The sequence below is a fragment of the Durotheca rogersii genome, assembly GCF_024521655.1.
Source record: "Durotheca rogersii strain YMJ 92031201 chromosome Unknown GGS23scaffold_5, whole genome shotgun sequence".
NCBI classification, from domain to species: Eukaryota; Fungi; Ascomycota; class Sordariomycetes; order Xylariales; family Xylariaceae; genus Durotheca; species Durotheca rogersii.
Genome location: NW_026251236.1, coordinates 2,009,234 through 2,032,558, shown reverse-complemented (window position 1 = coordinate 2,032,558; position 23,325 = coordinate 2,009,234). Strand labels below are relative to the sequence as shown.

The 23,325-nt window shown below is 57.0% G+C and overlaps 4 protein-coding genes across 4 annotated transcripts; 2 read left to right on the top strand and 2 right to left on the bottom strand.

Annotated features, from left to right (window-relative positions):
- Window positions 1–1,336: 1,336 nt before the first annotated feature.
- GGS23DRAFT_595005 (uncharacterized protein) lies at window positions 1,337–3,307 on the bottom strand (the record flags this gene model as incomplete). Its single annotated transcript, XM_051518242.1, has 3 exons — window positions 1,337–2,947; window positions 3,007–3,168; window positions 3,245–3,307. The coding sequence occupies 3 exons, from the start codon at window positions 3,305–3,307 to the stop codon at window positions 1,337–1,339; spliced, it is 1,836 nt and encodes a 611-aa protein (XP_051374194.1).
- A 10,670-nt stretch (window positions 3,308–13,977) lies between these two features.
- GGS23DRAFT_429191 (TPR-like protein) lies at window positions 13,978–16,423 on the bottom strand. Its single transcript, XM_051513837.1, has 3 exons — window positions 16,083–16,423; window positions 14,221–16,005; window positions 13,978–14,034 (listed from the first exon to the last, which is right to left on the bottom strand). Exons 1-2 carry the CDS (start codon window positions 16,177–16,179, stop codon window positions 14,423–14,425), a joined length of 1,680 nt encoding a protein of 559 aa, XP_051374193.1. The 5' UTR covers window positions 16,180–16,423; the 3' UTR covers window positions 13,978–14,034; window positions 14,221–14,422.
- A 1,264-nt stretch (window positions 16,424–17,687) lies between these two features.
- GGS23DRAFT_429132 (carbohydrate esterase family 3 protein) lies at window positions 17,688–19,366 on the top strand. The gene is made up of 3 exons (XM_051513836.1): window positions 17,688–17,763; window positions 18,099–18,179; window positions 18,263–19,366. Exons 2-3 carry the CDS (start codon window positions 18,125–18,127, stop codon window positions 19,093–19,095), a joined length of 888 nt encoding a protein of 295 aa, XP_051374192.1. The 5' UTR covers window positions 17,688–17,763; window positions 18,099–18,124; the 3' UTR covers window positions 19,096–19,366.
- A 2,749-nt stretch (window positions 19,367–22,115) lies between these two features.
- On the top strand, window positions 22,116–23,075 carry GGS23DRAFT_618531 (uncharacterized protein; the record flags this gene model as incomplete). Its single annotated transcript, XM_051520947.1, has 1 exon — window positions 22,116–23,075. The coding sequence occupies one exon, from the start codon at window positions 22,116–22,118 to the stop codon at window positions 22,815–22,817; it is 702 nt and encodes a 233-aa protein (XP_051374191.1). The 3' UTR covers window positions 22,818–23,075.
- Window positions 23,076–23,325: the final 250 nt, after the last annotated feature.

Sequence of the window (23,325 nt, the reverse complement as noted above, 5' to 3'; positions counted from 1 at the left end):
CCTAGGGTAGGGAGGTACGTGGCTTGCAAGGCGTCAGATGTGAGGTCTCTCACCGGCCTCCAAGTTGCCTGAGGCGTCCCACCCGGCCAATACGGGAGCCAAGCGGTATCTCCGTCGGCCGCCAGGTAATATCGCCTTGAGCGTACGCGACAGGTAGGTAACATGATTCGCTGGAGCGGCCGTAGTAGACCACAGCCTCATACGGGCAGCCGTATTTCACCTCCGCATGGCCGCCGCTGGTACGGAGACCCTGGGCCACGGCAATATTCGTCATAATGATAATAATAATAGTAGTGGTAATAATGTGACCGGGGAGGGGTCGGTATAGGAGTGAGCCAGTATCCCCCCCCCCAAGCCGCCCAGTTTCCGGGATAGGCGTACATACTCAACCCGGTTAATCACCAGCCGGACGGCTTGCTGTATACTACCCCTATCCGTCGTAGCTACGTATAGATAGGTACGGCTGCCGGCCCTAGATCCTAGACGCAACGGGAGAACGGGGGCAATTATAGGCATGGCGCTATCGGCCGGGTAAAAAATCTGAACATGACCGGCCCGAAGGGTCACATCGTCATCCCCTATATTTCCACCCCACGTTTGCGTCAAGACCGGGAGCGAGGGAGACGGCAAAGGGGGACGATGGCTGGAAGCCGACGTGGGTATGCATGTTCGCAATGCTATGTCATCGATAAAGAAGATATTGCGAATTAGACAACCAGGGATCTACCCATCAGTTTTCGCCTGCCCGGGAGGTCAGGCAAGCGACAGTGATTCTAGGGAATTTGTGTATGCGCAGCCTCTCCCTATGCTGACAATTAGTAAGGGGATGTGAGAATAGACGAGGCGGGACATCACGAAACGATGCGGTGGGGAGGGACAACATTCCAGGCTCGGACATATGCACGAAAGATTTATATTCGTATGTCCAAGGGTATCGCGGTTCTGGGGAAAAAAAAAAAACAAATGCTCTCTCCCTCTCTTTGTCCTTTTACTTGCTAATAAAAACATCGATGGATATCAGTAGATTCGCCTTCACAGCCTAGAATCGTGACCAGATCCTCGTCCAAGAATAAATGTCTTCAAACTTCGCCGCGTAATTCAAACCCCCTCCAAATCACTGAGCGCGCCGATATGCATAGGGCTGTCGTGTTCCGTACGTCTGGAGATCATAGCGTCGTGCTGCTGAGCGGGCACGTGAGGGATCGTCGTGACGGGTCGTAACATGCGAAAGGTGGTATCAAAATACAAGGATGAGGCCGTACCTCGCCGGCCGGGTCCTGTCGCCGACGGAGCGGACCTCGGGAATCAAATACGTAACGAAAAAGAGATTGGTGTTTTATAGGAAACCACTTTGGTCGGTGCCGAACACGCCAACACTCCCCCGCCATCGACAGCGCTCATCTCGCTCGTTCGGTGAGAAAGGCCCGCCTCGCGGTGGCGTCGCCTGCAGAGAGGTCCCATCGACATCGCCGCTCCCCCGGCCACCGCCGTTGCTCGCATTCGTCTGAACGAGCAAGAGGCTGCTAGTGCCACTCAGCCGCTTGGTAAACTCGTTGAAGCTAAGACGTTTAACATCCGACGTAGAGTGGCGCTTCTCGTGGTTCCGCCGCGGGGTCGCCTCCTCAATGACTCGGGAGGAAGGGGGAGGTGGAGGGGGCATCTCGAGCGACCCCGAAGGAATATACGGCTGGCTGCTGGTCCGCTGGGCGGTGGGCCTCGATCTCGAATTGGCGGTATGTGGTCGGAGAATGGATGCACCCCTGTCTTGATAGTTGGGGAGTGGTTCGTTGCTGTTACCCTGCGACCACTGCAGCTTCGTGGAACTGTGACGATTAGCGATGAACTGAAGCGCCCTCTGCGTAGAGGGTGCGATCTCATCGGTGCCTATGTCGTGCTCGAATTCGTCTGCATCGCTGTCATCATCTTCGTCAACCTGGTCCTCTTCATCGCTTTCTTCTTCCCATGTGCTTTTCAGCGGCTCCTTACTAATCGTCTTCATCTTGTCCTTGTCAAGGTCCTTCTGGCGCTCTTCGACTTCTCGCATCAGCGCCTCAAACCTGGCTAGAGAGCTGAGCTTTTCTTCTCCGGGCACTTCACGGTCCGAGCCGGGGATGCATCGCAGTTGGAAGGCCCTGTCCAGAATCGTTTCTCGGGGTGCGGGGGGCGAGTTCGAGCTGATACTCGGCAGATACTGACCTTGGGCAGAGCTGGTGCTCTCCCTCAGCCTTATCGGCGAGCTCAGAGTTGATGCGCGACCCTGTGCTGACGTCCACCCTTCGATAAATTGGTCCTGATACTCAGCAATCGTGGTCGCAGGGGACGGAAGGTCCGAGGACCGAACGGCGGCGTGTTGCTGCGTCGCATGTCCGGTGGATAGAGGGACCATCGAACTAGCGTGCGAAGACGACATGTCGCTCCGCTGGGAGCGTATACTGGGGGTTCCAGTGGTGAAGGTGGCGTTGCCGTCTCGGCTCGGTGCATGCGCGTGACTCGGAGGCCGCCCCGGCATCTTCGCTCTCGTCTTGGCCGAACTGCCACTCGACGCGCCAGCAAAAGAGTCGTTCGCATCTCGAGATGGAGAGGGAGCGAAAGGGTTTATAAATGTTGGAGAGACCGGGCTAATGGGACTCATGGGTTGTCTGCTGTTGAGGTCAAGTTGTCCTTCGGGATGTATCAGCAGCTTTATGCATCGGGCCCAGTCCTCTAACGTGTACGTGCGGTCATCACCGAGACGAAACCATAACGTCGTCGGACCCGATTCCTTGGTCGTGGTCAAGCCGGCCGTCCGACTAGATCGGCGTTTTCGTAGCTTGTCGGTGGCAGGATCTGGCAAGACCTGGACGGCGAGGGTCGGGACCGCCGGTCCTTGCTTCCGGTGGGAGACCGTCTGGACCTGGCATTCGGTTACGGACGTGATCGAGTGCTGCTGGACCAGCTCCCAATCATCCTAGAGCGCGATAAGCATTTCGAACACGGTGTAGCCGGCATGTTGCAAGAACCTCCTACCTTCGCCTTGTATATCGAGAGGTAGACGGCGTCCGATAGCACCCTCGGCTGCGGCTTCGGGCGGTTGATAGGGTCTTTGATACGGGCAGCGGACAGGACTTGGGAGAAGCTGAGGTTCGATTGCGAGGCATCTCTCTGCGGACCGACGACGAGGTAGCGTGGCTATAGAAGAATCCACCTGTTAGCAAACGAAGAACGTGCGAGACAGGGTTCCGCGTCCGACAGTAGAGAGGCCTACCTTCCAAGCAGCTCTCCCGATGATAGTACCCCGATCCGGGGGGACGAGCAGGGTACCCTCCATATTCGAGGACGGAAAGTGTCGTCGTCGCTACGGCGTGGACTGGGGGATATGGTGGGAGTCTGCTGCTGCTGAGCCTGTCGGACGGCGCAGAGCTGGCGGCAGATCAGAAGGAGAATCGGCTTCGTTCATTAAATATTAAAGCGGCATATTTGAAAGGCGGTAATAGGGCCAAGACAGGCGAGCAAGGCAGAAGACGCCGTCTCACGGAAGTAATAAGAGGCGAAGCCCAAGACAGGAGAATGAGAAATAAAAAGAGAGAGAGGGGGAGAGACGGGCCTTGCCGGCGGTACTTGAGGATCTTCTCCTGGGCTTCCTCTTTTTTTTTTCCCTCTCCTCAGATCGTGGTCCTCAATTGGCCATTGGTGACGAGATATACAGAGGAGAGACAGGGCCAACCGGGTCGACGGATGGGGTGGCAAGTTAAAGGGCGTTGGTCAGGAGGGAGGGCGAGCAGGACGAACGAACGAGTAATGAATGATGGAGCAGCGCCGTCACTGAGCCTACTAAGAGCGGACAAGACGGCGCTAGGGGACAGCAGCAACCCGCACCACCTGGACAAGGCGCATGCGGGAAAGGAGGCTTGTACAGAGGTACCTACGGATGGGAGGTACCTGCACACCCACCCGCACCCATGTACATACATGCATATGCACGTTACCTGTATGTACATATAAATGTGTGTAATGGATGGACAGTACCTCCTACGTATAGTATACTCACACCTCCTGCGTACAAGTCAGGCATGTACATCCATCTCCTCGCCCCGGCACCCGCGGTATAGCAGGTACCTCTACAGGTCCCTCTCCAGCTGTATATACGCCCAGGTCCACTACGAGGTACCTAACCTACTGACTGCAGGATGTACAGCATCTAGAGAAGGTACCCCAGGACAGGGTTACGGCAGAGAAGACAGACGACCTGGCGATACAGGCATGCAAATAACCCCTCCCCCCCATAACCTCAGACACCTCCTATCGACCATACAACTATGCAAGAGGGCATTTGGCAACCCAGATAGGTAACGATTATGGTTATTCTTAGGCAATGCGTGTCATCCGAATAAGCCATGCCGCGGGCACTTATGTGATATATCGTATGTAGGTATGTACAGCGTCTAGGTTGTGCTGGCTGTGCTGGGAGTTCGTTGGGGGAGGGAGGGGGGAGAGATGCTACCAATTGTCACTGTATCCTCTCTCACCTACTTCAGGTACCGATCCATGTATGCATACCCGACAGGCCTGCTTTGGGACCTATATTTACCTATATGGCTATATGTACGTGCAGATATACTACTCAAGCAATCAACCTGCTCAGATCTGCAAGATATATACGTGGTAGATATGTGCGATATGGTGATTACTACGGTGGTGATCCGTCCATTCGTTGCCTCTTGGACAGGTAGCTGCATGCGCGGGTAGGCACCCAAGACAGCCAGTACCTGGGAAATGTCGACAAATAACTCGAGACAATTTGCAAGTTGCATTCCTGGGCGTCTGATACACCCCCAACCCCAAATCGTCAGGCATATGCCCCGGCATAAGATGGGCATGTCTCCCGATACCAGCCGGCCTGACGCGACCGGGGTGCGCTGCTCTCGCCGTATGAGGGTATATTGAGTGCTACTATGGATAATTCCGGACGGCCTCTGCGGTCTCCTGCCCAAGTGCGACGTAGGCCGGGGACGTAGGCCAGGGGAGATGGGACCTCGGTCCAGGAGGAAAGTACCTACCGACAGACACAACCTGATATATAGGTAGACAAGGCAGATAGAGAGAGAGACGTTATCTCCGGGCCGGGTCCCGTGAGCTGAACGGGGGGGATAGGGAGGGGAGGGGGGGCCTCTGTAGGTCTGTAGAGGTATGTATCAGGTGTAAATGGCTACATGCCTTCACCCCTACATCCCTCCCTACATCCCTACCTGCGTACGTATGTACGGACACACATCTGCACGTCGCATGTAAAAGCCTATGGCCATGCTATGGACCGTTTGTGTGTAACGGTTGAGCAGTTCGCAAAGCCACATCCGCGTTTCCCTGGATTTCCGAACGCATGTATGCATGTGTGCACGTGTAGTATGAATGCGCGTGCTCGTCTTACACGATGGTATATACTCACTCAACTCGATCACCTCAGCCGAGGCTTCGCTTATTAGTGCTCACTATCCGCGTCGCGGTAACGGTGACGGCGCCCAAGAAACCCCAATCGCATCTCGCGTGTTGGAATTTAGCAGAGGACTAGACAGTTTCAGAATCGAGGAGGGACCGCTGGGACAGGGCACAAGGTCCCGGCGACAGGCTCGATTGGTAGACAGCCCAGACAGGGTACGCAGCCTTGTTTCCCCCAGGTCAACCGAATAAGTCATAGTTACCCAGCTTAGCGTACTGGGCAGGCCGGCGACAGGCACTATTAAAGATAAACCAGATGTGCGGCAATTCGTCGACGACGACAGTTTGTCGTTCCAGAGAGGGGCGCGATGGGTTGACTATTCCGCGTACGTACATAGGCCGAAGGGACGGCGGACGGATGGGCAGACTACTGTGCGTATCGTCGTAGATACATTGCCATTGCCTTAGGTGCCTAAGGTAGGAGGTGCTCGGAGAGGACAATGAGAACACCTGAGCCCGTCTCTTATCGTTACTGTTGCGGTTGCTTCTCCTCTTAGCGTCGCTTTCCTCGTCACAGCTCGTGGTATCCCAGTCATCTCGGGAGCCTCTACCGGCCGGCTTGCCAATGTCGCGCTTAGCTGGTTCCTCTCCTCCCCGGAAATTCTGCGGCCACCACTCCTCCGTTCGGATGATAATCTGTTATACGAGAACGAATGTGGAGGCTGTCTTCCCGGACTAACGTGTGAATGAATATATATATAGGACATATTGACGTAAACCGCCAATAGTCTCGACGGGCACGCCAAAGTTCCCGGCGAAGCAAAAGGGGGAAGTCATCCACCGCTACTTTCCTCCTATCACAATGCCGTGGACCATCTAATGTAGGTTGAGGCCGACCACGATGGCGGCCGCATGAGACGCGGCCACGGCACTAACGAGAACAAGAAAACCCATTCCCTCTCCAAGTCCCTCCCCCCCCCCTCCCCTCTCCTAGTAGCCCCTATTACGTCTCATGCCTATACATGGACAAAGAATGGGCGGCCGTGGTGGGAGGAGTAAGAGGTGAGAGGTGAGAGAGGGCGAGCATCGGTGTCGCCATCCGAACTCGAAGAGGGCCGGATTTTCGCGTTGTCTTCGCCGACGGAATCACCCTTTCCAGGCAAGCCATATTTCTGCGTTCGCGACAGTCTGTACGCTTTGACCTCGTCTTGACAGCGGGCCAGCATGCCAGCGCAGGGGAATCCGGTCGCTATTGGACGGTCCGTCAATCAGCTTGACGCAACTAGTTTGGATGCCCATGTGTCGCGCAGATACGCTGCTAGGCTGGCAAAAGGTGGGCGGATCAGGTTCCGTGGCATCCCTTTTCCAGCACCTAACCTAATACTGTCAAAGGATGTGCACACTATATACCAGGTACGCATACCCGGTGTATACATTCCATCGCATCAGGTGCCCGAGACAGCTGTGTTGTACCTGTATAATGTGTACCTACGTACGTGCATATATGTTCACATGACAGAGTGTGCGCGTGGTGTACGTTATGTAGTAGTATTTGCGTATATTTGTGTGTATATATGTCTCCCTGTCCCTGTCTCTCCCTCTCCCTCTCCCTCTCTCTCTCTACACATCTCAGGATGTGCGTGCATGCATTGCAACGCGGGTGTTGTGTTATGGATGGTGCTGTGATAAAACCCACCCATGAACCCACGCCAGAATGCACCACGATCCAAGGCAGGGAGAGTTGCTCAAGTGGATAAGCCAACCGCGCGGAAGTCTATCGACTGCAGAAGCTTGGCGAGAAGCATCCACACACGCATTACTTAGCATGTATGTCCGTAGGGTATGCGCATACAGACAGGTATTAGACATACGCTGATACACATATTCTTCCGTGGTTCTAGAAGGCCGTACCATCTCGAACTCATAAGCACGCCCTGAATTCCCGGCTCTTCTTATATGTGCACACACACACACACACACACCTTCACCACCCATGGTACCAATACATGCACGGCCAGCAGACAGGTAAGTCATCTACCACGTTAGGATGAGATATGTAGGTGTGTATTGCGATATTCGCGGTACCTCAGCAGCGTCAATCGGATCAGGTGGTGATATACCTACATATATGCACGCACACAGGAAGGAGTTGCATACTACACACAACAACAGAAGAAAAAAAACCAGCGAAACTCCCCAGGGTAAACCAACTCCCTATACCGGAAGAGAAAGAATGGGGAGAAGAAGAGAACAGGCGACGGGAAAATTAGTCATCCGCCAATACTCGTACTCATACACTCCTACCTCTTCGAGACATGGGGAGATAACCGACATCTTGGATACTATGCGACGATCCCGGCAAGGATCAGGGGTAGAGGCCAACATTGCGAACTGTTCAGACCATTTCGGGTCCCCGCACTTCTGATGAAGAAAGAAAAAGGGGGAACCCCACCACCCAATCCGGATGACACGGAGAAGGTTAGATGACGACGATCTTGTCCGCAAATTTGTGAGGGGGGTTTTTGGTTATTTTTCTTTATTTCTGTCTCCCACCCGTCTTCCCCTTTTTACCGTGTGGGATGTATGTATGTATGTAGTATGTGTGCATGTACTATCAAGTAGGTAGGTCTATGTCCGTATGATGTACCTACACAGGTGTCATATTGCCTCAACATCACACCTCTTAGCACCTCCGTGCGTGTACAGGCGGCATACGATGTTAGTCTAAGATCGATGCGTCCGTGTATAATATATGATCAACTGACCGAAATCTACAGGGGACCGGGTTTTGCTTCGGTCCCCGAAATCGGGAATCGTCTCACCATACGTAAGTGCGCAGGTAAAGCGTGGGTGGGTGGTTGATACCCGTCCATTCCTACTCATAAAGGACGGATATAGATGCTGTTATACCTATATCTGTACGCATGTATACGCGCATTACGTAGGTATCCTATATAGACAAGTTAGATATAGGTAGGTATCTAATAACCCATGGCTTTCGCGTGCCTAGTTGCTTGGAAATAAATAGGACGAAGCGACGCCTACCAATCCCAACTCTGGATCTCCCCGACGGATCCGCCTGTTCGTGGCTGCAGCTAGGTATATGCATTGCTTATGACTAGCAGAGCCGCGCGTTCGAGCGGAGGAGGCTCGTGCAAGATGTACTTCTTTATGCCTCGGACACGCTGGGCTATTCGAGTTCGCCTAAGTCAGCAAGATCAGCAAGACTCCCTTCGATGGCCGTGTGAAGTCTCAGGATATGTATAGACGACAGTGATGGTAGCGTAGCGCTCAGCTCGTTGCAACGTCGAGATGCCGGGAAAAGTAAAGCCTGCAGTATGTACGTGTCGTCAACCGCTGCAACGAAGACTGCGCCGCACTGCGGATTTAATTGCCTTACTATTTCTCTCTTCGTACTCGGCTCTCTCCATCTTCTCGCTTGAATCCCTTGTAGTCTTCGCTCACTGCACGTATGCACATACGCCGTCTTCGTCCAGCGGTGGATGAGGCCAGCAGCAGTGTCCTCTCACCGATATAGTGGCAATTCCGTGAGGACTTGGACTCCCTGCATAAGGATCATGCACACATCAGCACCGCAACCATCCAGACGTCAACTACACGCCGATGGAGCGCAGTCGCTGCCACAAACAGCATCTCGGCTCTAGTCATTTTGAAGAAAGAAAAAAAAAAAAATTTTTTTTTCTCTTCCCCTTGCCCCGGTATGTGTATACAATGTAATCGCGACCAGTATGAAACTGCAAGTGATGGCATGAAAGAAGAATAAATCTAACAGATTGGCGTGTAAAGCCATCTACGGAATCGGCCCGTCGCGGTTTCGTGGTCTCGGACGAGAAACTCACGGCAGCAGTCTCGTCGTCTTGTGTGGCACCCGCATTTGGCAGGTTGGAATCGTGCACCGATAATCAATCTTATGCCGACCGTATGACTACATACAGGCTGAGCCGATGCGGTGCTCGTAGGGTCTAGATGCAAGCTGCGAGATAGAGTATGGCCGAGAGACATAGACAGGCTGTCCCGTCTGCGGATGGCGAGCAACCCATGGCGAGAAGCCATCCTATCCTCAACCAAAGCGGCAAATCCCGCACCAGGTGCATATCACCACACCCAAAAACGCGATGAGAGCCCAACGACTATTAACTGGATACGTGATACCCCGTGCATTACCAAGCCCCGTCTATTGCCTGCCGCCATGCACACACGCACATACGTGAGCGAGTATACGTGAGAGTATACATAGTCCAGTTAGAGGGTTTTTGTGACATTTAGCTACGCCACGGGCCGATCCTCTGGTCGTGAGCCCAGGACAAAGTCGAGGACCCTCATAAGAGGAATCGGTCAGCGCGAACGTGGTGGACGAGAACAACTCACCCCACAGCATCCGCCACGGACCCGTCCCGCCAGCTCCATTATCCCGCAACTAGTCGGTATATACCTGCATACACGTATGTACGTGTTGTCTGTGTGCGCATATGTACCTACCTCGTCGAATCCCCATAGAAGAGAACAATTCTATGGGGATAGGTCCAGCCGTGAGGCGTGCGTGTAAGTCTGTTCGCAGGTATTGGCATCGAAGGAGAGCCGGGTTTCAAATTCGCGGTGTAAGCCCACACTCACCAAGTGAACCAGCCATCCACACCAGATCTCGAATGCGTAGGTACCTACCTATGCACATACATACATCCTCTCACACACATACCCACGGTGCACACTCCGTGGCATGTAACATACTATACACGTACGCGAGGTCTGATGTCGTAATGAAGAAGTGACAACCGCTCCAGGACGTCCGCGGTGCCGATCGATATCTCAGAGGACCGCCTCCCGACGATCCCAGCCTCGTTCTAGAAACTTTCCGGAATAGAGAAGGGGAGGCGACAGAAGCCTCCACGGACGAGCGATTTCAGGCACGTAACGCCCCTTTTCCGCAGTTGTGTGTCTCCGTACAGCTATCTCCTTGTGGGCCGTCCTCTTCTTGACGACGCACACATGCATTATTTCTATGTATGTAGGTATACAGCAGCCGACCCGATATACGAAACCCAACTGCCTGCCACCTCTACCCCCAGAAGCTGCTCGGTAGGTATAACATACAAAGCATGTGTATGCATGCGTCTATACGAGAGGTGCTCGGGTACTCTCACAGCCCCCCCCCCCCCCCTCCCAGTGTCTATCCTATCTAAGATCGGGTTACACGCTCGGGCAATAATGTACATCCATACATCACATAGTCCATCCCCTCTCCTCTTCCTTGCCTCGGGGTGGCGGCCGATGGGACGGGGGTCCCACCCGCTGGCCCCGGAGGGCGTCGAACCCCTTGCCGCGGGAGGCCTAACACAGGCATCGGCACCTCAGCTATGTATCATCGCCGACCTATATTGTAGGAGCGTGCGCATATGTGAACGAGAGGGCGTCAAAGCGGCGCCCGTCGCCAGGCCCAACTTGTGAGCCGTGGAGCGTGTGCGCACACACAGACAGGAAGAAACATTGGGTAGACGAACACCCAGATTAGCCACGCGCATGTGCCTCCGTGCCTTACGCGAGACTCAGGCCAGCAAGTAGGCGTGCGAAGCAGCCGTTACCGCTGCTACAGACCCTCTGAGGACGGGCGCATGTATTGTGCTCAGAGGTCAGGCCAGCCTGGTGTAAGCCGGCGAGGTTGCATCAGGAGGATCGAAAGCGAGGGAGAGAAAATCGACCGATCGAACCGACCAAGAGCCCAGAAGCCCGACAACGCCCCGCCGGGGCTCCTACGTGCTGCGCCGCGGCGCGGCACGGAGCGGCGGGGGGCGCGGCGATACGGTCCCAACAGCAGCAACCGTAGTAGGGGCAGCAACACATCGCAGCAGTAGTAGCCACGATAGGGCAGTCCTCCCGCACGGTAGCAGCGTGTGATACCATGCGTTCCCCTCCGCTTCACGACCGCCGCAGCATTCCCATCTGTCTCTCCACCCAACCGCCCAACCTACCTGCACACACACACACACACACAGCCGATCCCCAAGACAACGCCATATACCGGCCGGCTAAGGACCGGGTGCTCCAACCCACCATCCATGTTCCTTCCTTTCCTCCCTCCTCCCTCCTCATCCTTGCTCCTCCTCTCCCTACCTGCGCTCCCCTCTCCGTCGCCCAACCCGCACATGCGCTTCTGCCTGCCCTCGACTCCCCATCCTAAACCGCAATCGTAAGAGAGGGGGCAGGGGAGGGCGCACTAGGGCCCTGTGCCAGTTTCTACCTCCTGGGAACCGACAGGAAAGAAAACCTAGGACCAGCGCGAAGGAATCGCTCCCTCGTCGCCTCCTCATCGCTGCCCTCCCTTCCCGTGTCTACATACTACAACACCTGCCTCATAAACACCCGACGTCAATTCGCAACCTCTTCTCCCCCCCCCCCCCCCCCCCCCGTCCCCGTAGCCCAGTACCAGGGCCGCCAAGGCACCTCAGGCATGTGTACCCAAGGGAGAGAGATAGGTATTACGTCCAGACGCACATGCAGAGCAGGGCCGGACAGCTTCTCCTATACCTACCTACCTACCTACCTACCTACCGGGGGGGGGGGGGGGGGGGGAGACGAAGGAAGGCCAGGCAGAACCAAAGCCACGGCTCCGGGTTAGGCCCCCCCCTCCCCCCCGGGCGACCCCATCGCACCCATGGGCGCGCATGCGTAGCGCACTTACCACAACCACACTTTACGGGTTGGCGGCTGTAGGGGACGGGCCTGAGAGCGCGCGCTGCGGTATGGTGCGGGGCGGCAGACGCGGAGGGGGGCCGAGACAGGGAGGGCCCGGCGAGGTGCGGTGCGGTAGGGCGGCCGCCGATCGGGCGCGAGGACCAGAGCTCGCGTCGGGTCGGGCTGGAGCGCAGGGCGGCGGTACCGGCGGAGCCGGGGGGGAGTGTCGGTGGTGGGCAGGTAGGGAGGTAGGTAGGTAGGTATGTGTATACGTTAAGTTAGGTAGACACGCGCACCTATCTGGTGTGTGTGTGTGTGCGTGTGTGGATCGGATCGCATGTCTCTCGTGTCCTCGCCGTCTCAGGCGCATACCTCATACATACATACGCATATGTGCACTGTCTCGCCGGACTGCCAAGACTATAGCCGAATTGTTGCGTGCGCTCGTATATGTGTGCGTGTGTAAGTGCGGTATGGGTGTGTGTGTATGTGTGTGTGAAAAGTCGCCCCCCTTTTCGCCGCCCCTCACCTCTTCGCCCCCCTTTCTCGCCCCGTATAAGCCCATCGGCATTTTACATCCATACGCGCACATATGCACACGCCCAGCCATGCCCCCCCCCCCCCCAATCCACCAGCTCGGCCGGCCCGTCCGTCGGTCAACCAATCGGTCCTTCGGTCAGTCACCGCGCTATCTATCTATCTACCTAGGTAGGCAGGCAGGCAGGCAGCTGGCTAGCTAGCCAGGAATGTTTACGCGGTTCCCTAACCTGGGCGCATGTATACGCGGTTTTCGCCCTCGAGCTATGTCCGCGTGTAGGCGGGTAGGCAGGTAGGTATATCAAGTTTACTACTGTGGCTGCTGCTGCTATTGTTGTTATTGTTATTGTTATTGTTATTGTTGACCTTGACCTTGACCGCTTTTTGGGGCCTCTCGCCTCCTGCTTGCCGCCCCTCTCCTCCTCCGCCCATGTCATACCCGCCATCCCTAGGAGAGGAGAAAGGGGAGGGGGGGGCAAGACCCGCGGTGCCCAATTTTATTTACTTCTTCTCCTCTGCTTCCCGACTTTCTTCGCCTTCTTCTATCCCGTCCGCCCGCATCTGTGGTACGGACGGGTCTGGTAATATTCCCGTGCGGTATCTCACCGTTCTAGAAGACCCACCGAAGGGGTAAGCAAGGGGGATAATTTGCACGCAAATACGTGGATCGGTCGGGAGGCTCTAGAGTGTACGTATGACGGCGGGAGACGGGGAGAGCGCGCGAGTGGATACGTGCCCCAAGCCAAGAGAGAGCACACGCCTCTTTTTTTTTTTTGTTTCCTTCTCCCTCTCTCCTCGCCCGAAGCTGAAGAAAAAAAAGAGAACGTTCTAGAAGTATGGCGATGCGCCGCCAATGCGCGAATCGCTTCTAGTAAACCCCCCCTCCGCCCCCGAAAAAAAATAGGTGGTTTTGACGTACGTGCGCATGCGCCTATGTTCGAGCGGCGACGTAGCGCAAACGCCGGGCTGGCTAGCATCGCCGACGAACGCCGGGGAGGAGTAGGCTTAGCTTCTCCTATACGCTACTGTCCTTCCCTCGCGTCGGCCGAGAGCTATCCCGTCTTCGTAGTCGAGCAATAGTGTAGATATATCGGCCCGGATCACTCAGCTCAAAAAGTAAAAAGACAAGAAGAGAGAAAAAAGAATGGGGGATAGTCGGCGAGCGGTCGGCGACCCGTCTCCAAGCTGAGTCTAGATAGCCCACACATCCCTGGGTGTGGCTTGTTACCTCGCCAACCTTTCCGCCGGCGTGTGCACCGGGAGCATGTGTTACTATCGAACCAGAAAGACGTGATTTTCGCAGTCAAGAGTGTCGGGCCAAGGGTTGTCGACTTACATATCGGGCCTGGGTGCGCGTACGCGGGCCCTATCCCGTCGTTAAGAAACACAGAGGAACTATCGCGTTCAGCAGCAATATGTAGGTAGAGAGTTAGCAATCGCGATTCTATGGCAATTCAGCGCATGCTTCCCTGCCGCGCTTGTGTGATAATGTATATATATTTCTGCACTCCTCACGACTGCTGCGTGTCGTGTTCGTGTTCCCGGCTCGTAGGCGAAGAGAGAGCGTATTCGCGTACGTACAGGCTTATTTCGCTTCGCACCCGGTCTGTCCTGGACCTGACGTGACCTAAGCTGACCTGTCACAATCCTCTCCCTTCCTCCCTCCCGCCCCACTGTCTTCTTCCTCTCCCCATCAGGCCTTGAGACCGGGGCTGAGACCAAGGTCAGGCTCGGATGCCAAACCCCCCGAGACGCTCCCCTCGGCTAGTTCTCCGCCTTCCCATTACGGCAGTTCGCCGGCCGTCTCCTCGAGCGCCTTGTTGAGCAGCTCGGTGGCGATCGGGTCCTGCGGGTGGATGGCGAGGGCCTGGTGCAGGACCTCGATGGCGCGGTCGAGCCGCGCGGCGCCGCCCTGCTCCATGTAGACGAGGCCCTTGGCCGCGAACACGGCCGGGTCCTTGCCGCCGAGCCGGAGCACCTCGTCGAACTGGTCGAGCGCGTCGTCGAACCGCCGCGCGCGCCGGTACGCGTGCGCGAGGTTCGTCCGCGCCGGCAGCCACGCCAGCGGGTCCGAGTCGATGTCGTCCGCCACCTCGAGCGCCCGCGCGAACAGCGTCGCCGCGTCCTGCGGCCGGTCCTGGTGGTAGTACACGACGCCCATCTCGTTGAGCAGCAGCGGGTCCGTCTTGCACAGCCCGTACGCCGTCTTCAGGAACTCGTCCGCCAGCGTCATGTTGTTGAGTGCGTGGTTCTGCATCCCCAGGAACACCTGCGGCAGGTGCGTGCCCATGAACAGCCGCGCCGCCGTCGAGTACGCCGAGATGGCCTGGTCGTGCTCCCCCTCGGCCGCGAACGTGTGCGCGAACCCGATCCACGCCGGCCCAAAGTGCGGGTCCATCATGCTCGCCTTGCTGAAGTACCGCCGCGCCTCGGCGATCTTGTCGATCGCAAAGTAGTAGATGCCCACGGCGAGCCACGTGCACGGCTCCTCGGGGTGCGTGTCGGCCAGGTCGTGGGCAATCAGGAAGAGCACGTTCTTCATCTGCAGCTCGAAGAGGCAGGCGAGGTGCAGGGGGTAGATGGCGAAGTTGTACTTGTCTTCCCGGAGTACGGAGTCGGTGATGGCCAGCGCATCCTTATACCTGCACTGCGTGTATAGTAGGTCCGCCCGAGCGAGCAGCAGGTCCGGATTCGAGGCGAGGTTGTAGTGGGTGGAGAGGGTCTCGCACGCGGTCGTGAAGGACGCCGGGTTCCGGTACTTGGAAAGCCGAGTAGTGTAGAGCATCTTGGTGAACTCGGCGGCCTCCTGCGAGGACGAGGGGTCGCCGGAGACGGTGATGGAATCGAACTCGAGCGAATCGAGAAACTGCCATTCCTCGTCGGGTGACATGAGCGAATTCTTCATCAGCTGCTGGAAGGCTTCGAAGCACTGGACGTCGATGCGCACGGCATCCTTGTAGCACTCCTTGGCACGGTCGAAGGCATTCTGCTTCGCGTAGCAGATGCCCCTGAGGAAGCACATGGCGGCCTCGAAGCGCCTGTTAGCCGCCTCCTCCGCGGACGGCTCCTCTTCCCGGTTGTGGGCCTTGGAGGCGCCTCTCCCGTGGTGCGCGCCGGCGCGGCCGCTCGAGTGCTGGGCCTTGCGCTTGTGCTGCGGGTTCGAGATCAGGTGGGTGGGATTCCGCTCGCCCAGTACAGCGAGGGCCTCTTCGAAGCGGGACTGCTTGATGAAGCAGTGACCGGCCAGGTACCGACAAGACGGGTTCCGGGCGATGAGGTCCTGCTTGGACAAGAAAGCCTGGGCCCTGGTATAGTTGCCAGTAGCGAAGTGGACCTGGGCCAACCAGAAAGCATCGTTGTCGTCGTCTGGCGGGACGAGGTTAGCGCGAGGCGGCACGGCATAAAAACATAGCAACGCGGATGGCGGTCGGCAGCCGACTCACTCGTCAAGGCCAAGAGCTTGTCCCCGACGAATATGGCGGACTCGTACTGGGCCTTATTCAAGGCGTCTTGCCTCCACTCGCGCAGAAAGCTCTCCATGCTTGGACGGGCGGACGGCCGGGCTCATGGGGGTGAGGCGGACGCTGGCGAGATCGGGTTGAGCCGCCGGTGTGGCACGCGCTGCCACGAGATAGGCGAGGACGCGTCCCAGCTGGCGCGGTGGTAAAATCAATGCAGAAAACGGCAAGACATAGGATGTCTCTAAGCCAAGGCGATCTATGTTTGACGGCTTGTTCCTTGGGCTGGGCTCGCATTCGAGACGGCTAGTAGCTCTGGATGTAGGTATGTTTCCAAGGGAATATCGGAATTACCAGCCAGACTTAGGTACCTAGGGTACCTGTAACTATTGTATTAGAGGTGGATAGAGGTAGTAGTGGTGGATACCTAGGTAAGTACCTATATACCTAGGTACCCAGGTTACCTCGATTCGGTAGGTGCATACCCTTATACGGGTAGGTAGGTAGGTTGTCGTCCTTTCCCATGATTGGCTAGTAGGTATGTAGGTAGGTAGTATGTGTTGACGTCACATGAATATGCAACTATCAACAATAACTAATTCCTTATTTTACCCACGGTATCTGTCTCGGATGCGGCCGGAGTCCATACGAATACGAGGAAGTACCGGGCTACCATTACATCGGATAAGCCGTGCGTATATTAAGTGGGAGCAGACAAAGAACGAAGTATCTCGCCCTAGGTATTGGCTTGGTCCTCGAGAGAAAGCAAGAGACAGTCCCATTGCCTGAATAACATCCAAAACTATTTGCACAAGGCGCCATTCTGATGTGGTGGTAAGCGATACCGGTGCTGTCCTGTGGGCGGATATGGAGGGCTTCATACTCTCAGCCAATATTATAAAGACCGTCGTCAGTACACATACCTCCGCCGGTATACGGCCAGCAACGTCGGGCAGGGCGGCTTTCAGCCGGCGCCTAGTAGGTATCAACACATGCCATGTTCCGGACTGCTGGACGCCGGTTTCCACCGGCGCACGCGGTGAGTTTTTTTTTTTTTTGAAAATCCCCCCCCCCCCCCCGCGGCGAAGACTCCACTTCCTCTCTCTAAGCTCGTGTGCTGTCTAAGACGCCGAGGCTCCCTTGTGCCGATGGTTTATAATTGCGGGTAGTAGCTTGTCAGGAAGACGAAGAGCGAGGCTGTAACTCTTTAGGATTCCCCAGGCACATAATCAGTTCCTGATGGCGGTGTTTTGGGGACCAGCTGTGTCTCCATTCCAGTATCTGCGTAGAGTCAGGGATGGCGAAGTATCTACCACGACAAATACTAACGAAAGATACCAATGAGACCGTTCGGGTCCAATCCGGGAAATGACCCGTCCGCAATTCGCGCCGCATGGCGACAAGCGGATTCCTATGCGAACGGTGATACTACGTGGATTGTTTGAGGGAAGATCAGCCTCGCAATCTGCGGAAAAAGAACCAAGCATAGCGAGGTCATCACGGAACCCTGGGTCAATGCGAGTGTTCGATCCTGCGAAACACAAATAAGCCGGGAAGACGTCGTCGTTGGCTCGATGCTTAGGAGGAAGCGGTAGCACTAGCCGTAACCCCGCCACATACAAGCCGCAGGCAGCAAAACGTGCTGGCTAATTTCTTGTTGTTGCCGGTAATCAACCCTGGCGGCGTCACGTTGTTCGTTCGTATGGTTCGTGCCAGTCCTGCCAAGACGGTAGGGCTATGCTGGCTGGCGTGACGGCAGGACAATGCAGGCAGCGAATCGAAGCACGGTGCCTGCCGTCTTTGCCGGTACCGTCCTAGGCTCTGGTCAAAGGAGGATCAGATCCCTGGAACAGCGAGTAGACCGCTCGATGATTGAGACCAAAAGGATAAGAATCGCTTACGGAGGCCTAGCCTGGCAAAATTTAGCCTTCGCTGATGCTGAGTTATAATATGAACCGAAAGAAACCCGACTCTAGATCGATCGAGCTAACGCAGCCATAGCCGGTCGTCTCCTTGAGTCTGCAACGATGCCCAACATTTATAGGCTAGCAGGCGTGTCTGCAGTAGCGTTGGCGGTGATAAGTAGGTCGTGAGCCGTATAGGATGGAATACATCAGGTATTTGGGAACGAGGGGGCAGGAGGCTGACGCATAGAATTCCACTAGTTCTCTTCTTCACCAACACGGTCGACGTCAAGTACCAATGGAACCGTTTCGCTCAGAGCCGAACCGGGACCTCGCCCAGCGGTTCGGTAGCCGGCGGTATGCCCCTGCGCATCATGTTCATGGGGGCGTCGGTTACGCGGGGTGAGGTCTCGACCGGCGACAGAGGGTATAGGAAATACATCCGCGACAACCTCACGGCGCTGGGCAACCCGGTTAACTGTGTAGGCTTCAACCGCTTCGGTGACTTCGCCGACAACGACGTCGAGGGCTACGGCGCAAACCGAATCCGACAGCTCCGGGCACACGCCGCGCAGGCCGTGCCGTACCTGCAGCCGAACCTGGTCCTGATCCAAGTCGGCACCAGCGACTGCTTTCAGAAGGACGACCCGATCAACATCCTGGCGCGGATGCGCGACCTGGTCGAGTACCTGCTGGAGGCGTCCCCGCGAGCGACGGTCATCATGTCGACCGTCCTGACGACGCCCAATCTCGAGTTCGAGCCCTGCATGCGGAGCGCGAACGCGCAGATCCGGCAGGCGGCGACGGATCTGATGCGCGAGAAGAAGCCGGTCGCGCTGGCGGAGATGCACTTCGACCAAGGCCTCCCGCGCCGGCCGCGACCGGAGGACATCGGAAACGACCGAATCCACCCTACCGACGAGGGCTACTTCATGATGGGAGACATCTTCCTGGAAAAGATCCGCGAGGTAGAACAGAAAGGCTTCCTCCAGTACCCGGCGGATAACGGCATCGCCGACGACGGCGAGGCGAGCCGGGAGGTCGAAGACCAGTTGAAGGAGAAGGCAAAGAAAGAACACCCCCTGAAGGCATAGCGTCATCGGGGCCACGCGCGGGTAGGGAGGAGGGCTACGGAGGCGAAATCAGTCGAGACACCTGGGAGGTCTAAGGATGCGAGGTCATGTGTCCTCGACCCCGCGGCCAACCTACGGCAGGAAAGTGCCTGCTGGCGCCATACGGTGCTGGGGCCCCGGGCGACGACATACTGCGTATGGAGACGACCCCTGGCGACGGTCCCATGGCGTGCGGGAGGGTCGCGTGTCGACGTCTATCTGCCTACCACGTTCGCAGCAATGCACCGTGGGGACGAGCGATCTGCCGAGCGGGGTCCCGTACTCCTGGCGGGCCGGGTCTAGATCGAAGAAGAGCCTTCGACAGACGTAGGTACAGGGGCCAGACAGGCGGGATGTGGAGAGGCGAGAAGGAAGAGGAAGCAGAAGAACCACATAGTCGGAGGCGAAAGAAGACTGGTTCGCGGTAGCCGAACCGGCTAATGCTTCGTAATGTAAGTCCACCGATCACATAGGTACTGTGGGCAGCCTAGTGTTAGGAGGCGGGGAGCATGGAGCATGGAGCATGTACGGAGTTGTATGGAGTGGTATGGAGGATGGATGTGTACGGAGCGCGTGTGGTATGGAGAGGCTAGAGGACGTAGGTAGTCGGAATCGGGATAAGGACGCGGAAATCGATGCATCTACCCGCCACAGCTATGCGCTAAGGAGAGTATCCGGGGGGCGGTTCCAGAGAATCCCAAGCCGGCGGCAAGTTGACGCAGACTACGGCTGTACGCAGCCGGCGCCCGCTGCGGTTACGTGTAAGTACATGCTATAGGCTATTAGGCACGTATGAGTACATACTTACCTCAGTTATCGATAACTCGCGCGCCCCGGCCAATGAATAATGTAGCTGCCCGTCTCTGCAAATAGTCGGGGTGCACCGCTCCGATGTAGCCGTCGCCCACGTGAAGGGCAGCAGTTCGACCATCCCGCCCCACGCCGGATTCTCATCTACCTTAAACGTGCTCGACACTGAATCGTTCACCCTCTCCCCCCTCCTCCTCAGCACGGGTATCTACCCGCCTGTGCAGGGCTTGCACGTCAATCTGCGTGCGACAGGGGCCCTGGCAGATCCGATGTACCTAGCTAACGAACCATCATCATCTGAGGCAGAGGAAAACGGATCTATTTCCGTCCCCAACCCCTGCGACAGGCCGTCCCGTGGAGACGGCAGCCTACTCATATAGCCTACCGCCTCCCCCTCGTATCTCTTCGAACCGCCGACGCCGACGCGGCCCGAGAGAGCGCCCGCGTGGTCTCGCGGCGAACTAGCTTGTATCTACCCAGGCATGTTATACGCCTGTAGTGTGCGCGTGTTTGTGTATATGCCTACATCTGCGTACCTATGTTTGCGGCCGCTCGGTCAACGAGAGGCAGGTCGAGGGTTCGGCTCGTCTACCTGATACGTCACCGCCCCGGCGCACGTCGACGTGACCTCTTCAGCTGCGTAGACCGCGCAACTCCACAGGACCTGACATACCGTACCTACCTACGGGACGCAGACCTCAGCGTCCTCGGCGCAGACGACAGGGACGACTCGCAGCTGCGCGCCTGCGTAGGCAGCGGGGTTCGCCTTTGTCACGGCCGTCCCTCCGCGCTCGGTACCGCATCTCCTACCGATCCAGTCGCTCTCCTTAGTCTAGGGTCCCGAGCAAAGGTCCCCGACCTCTTCCGAACCCCTTAGCCGCCCCCCCCCCCCCCCCCCTCACGCTGGCCAAGAGCCCGCGAGGCCGGCAAGTCGAGGGTCTAGTCCGCATCTGGACGTTCCCGGCCGCTTCCGAGACGGCAGCAGTGCCCGGTCCCAGCCTGCCGCTGTGGCGAGCCGCCAGCAGGGTCGAGACCTTCGCTCGGGCGGGGGAAGCGCGCGCGCCACGTCTTGTCCGGCCCATGCGGGCGACCCCTTTCGCCGCCGGCGAGGGCGGCCCAACAAAGCCCTGCCCGCGGCGCCGGGCCCTTGCTTAGCCGCTTCCGTCGCGTGAGTCGCCGGTACGGCGCCCGGCTTGGTTTAGCCCCGGGTTAGTTGCTGGCTGGCTAGCTAGCGTCGACCTCCCGGCGCCCCCTATCCGCCGTTCATGCTTTGAGGGCCTTTGATGGGGATCGGGACAGGGCACACCCATGTGGGGTGGGGCCGGTCGATCGGGCTTATAGACAAAAATTTTTTTATTCCACATGGGATCCTTTGGCTTGCCCTTCTCCGTGGGTCACTGCCGCGTGTGCGTATCCGCCACTGCTGCTGCTGCTACCTTCCCTTTGTTAGCTATCCGAAACTCACTCGACCGAGTCCTCGGTCCAGGCGGTCTTTGTTACAAACTGGAGTTGGAGTACGGGACCCTTCCGTTGCTAGTGAGTGCTTTGTAGACAAGCTAGTTAGAGCGAAACGTCGGAACCACGAGCCCTACCCACTAGCTAGATCGCCAAGTAGGTAGTACGAGCAAGCGGCAAGGAGGCAAGGATAACAATGAATCCCACACGCTGGACGTAGTGCCACGAGTCAGTGAGATGTTTCATACCCTTCAACCCGCGGGTAACTAGCCCTAGGAGTAGGCCGGGGTATAGACAAAGTAATATGCAGGCCCTCAAACCTATATATATCTCCTCGAACAGCCTCGTTCATGGATGGGGTTTCGTTGGTAGCATCGGCATCCGTGTCTCTCTCCTTTAAGACACTCCTTCAGACTATCTTTTTACAACTTCTGTAACAGAGAGCTATACTCTCTCTCTTTTTCCATACCCGTACATTCGCTCTGTCTTCCGTACAGGCGTACACTCTCTTACACAACTCTATTCTCTCCCTCCGATCTTGTCTGTTGCAGACACATACTCTCTCTTTGGCAGACGCACAGCCCGTCTGTTCACACTCTCTATACATACTCGCTCTCAACGCCTCGAACTTCGGTTGACTCTTCAGCAAGTCGGACAGTGACATTCTTTACTACTGCTACTTCTACTACAACTTCTATCACTACATTCTCTCTTTAACCCTGAGGAAATCAGCCACCATGCTCTTCAGCAGCACCTTCACGCTCCTTGCTTCGGCCGCGGCCTCCGTGTCTGCCGCGGCGCTGCCTGCCGCCGCCGCCGGCGCTCGCCACGCCAAGCGCGGCGGCTCCATCTCGGTGACGCCGCACGACAAGTACTCGTCGTCGATCGGGGTGCTGGGCTGCAAGATCGACGTGAACCGGGTGGCGTACTGGCCGCTGGCGCCGGACTGCGACAACCTCTGCGCCAAGGTCAGCGCCAACGGGCGCAGCGTGCACCTGCTGCGCGTCGACCAGTCCGGCGGCGCGTACGACATCTCGTACGACGCGTGGAACTACCTCGCCACCGGGCAGTCCGCGCGCGACGCCCCGACCCAGGGCGGCGGCATCGACGCCGTCTGGGAGGACGTGCCCGTGGCCGACTGCGTCGCCGCCGGCCTCCTCGCCAACGAGCCCGGCGCCCGCCTCGCCTTCTCCGCCGCCAACAGCATGAACTTCATCGCCTCCTGCCCCGCCGACTCCTGGGTCGCCCAGCACAGCGCCCTCTACAACATCCTCAACCCCATCTGCACCTGGGGCCTCGACGAGACCTGCGTCCTGCCGTCCCCCGACCAGGGCAACCAGCCCGTCTGCCCCCACCAGCTCGGGCTCCAGGAGCCCCTGACCAGCCAGCCCGTCCACAACATCGTCTACGGAACTGGCGCCTCCTCTCTCGCCCAGTAGAGGACTGGCAATCCTTCAGGATTTTCCTCTACCGGGATCAGATCAAGTCGGACTGGAATTCTGACTGACCAACCAAAAAAAAAAGAGAGCACAGAAAAAAAAAAAGAGGCTCTGGCATTGTATTGATGCTTGAAGCACTTTCGCTTGACTGGGTGATCCCCAGTATAGACCAGCACAACTAGCTAGCTCGACTACCATTCGTTGTATATTCTTGCTCAGCCTCCTACATAGCCAAATCAACACTCTTCCTTCGTTCAATGAACTGGGCCTAATACGTGACCAATGATGATGTGTCGTACCTATGTGTGTACCAGCCTACTTGGCTCGGTATGTGTAGACTGGGGGATGTAAGTGATATTAGCAATGAATTTAGCTGTATCGGTAGCGAATGTGGCCGAGGGGAGTTGAGAAGTTGACATACTGTTAAAACTCCTCTCGTCGCCACATGTGTCCCCCTCCTCTCTCCCATCTCAGCCACTTAGTAATCCATATCTACTAGACTGAATAT

What these genes read in the sequence shown, in the direction of transcription:
- GGS23DRAFT_429191 (XM_051513837.1), bottom strand. Translation starts at nt 16,179, where the DNA reads ATGGAGAGCTTTCTGCGCGAGTGGAGGCAAGACGCCTTGAATAAGGCC. An exon ending in CAAGCTCTTGGCCTTGACGA is followed by an intron (nt 16,006 to 16,082) that starts GTGAGTCGGCTG and finishes TCGTCCCGCCAG; the next exon opens with ACGACGACAACGATGCTTTC.
- GGS23DRAFT_429132 (XM_051513836.1), top strand. Translation starts at nt 18,125, where the DNA reads ATGCCCAACATTTATAGGCTAGCAGGCGTGTCTGCAGTAGCGTTGGCG. An exon ending in AGTAGCGTTGGCGGTGATAA is followed by an intron (nt 18,180 to 18,262) that starts GTAGGTCGTGAG and finishes GAATTCCACTAG; the next exon opens with TTCTCTTCTTCACCAACACG.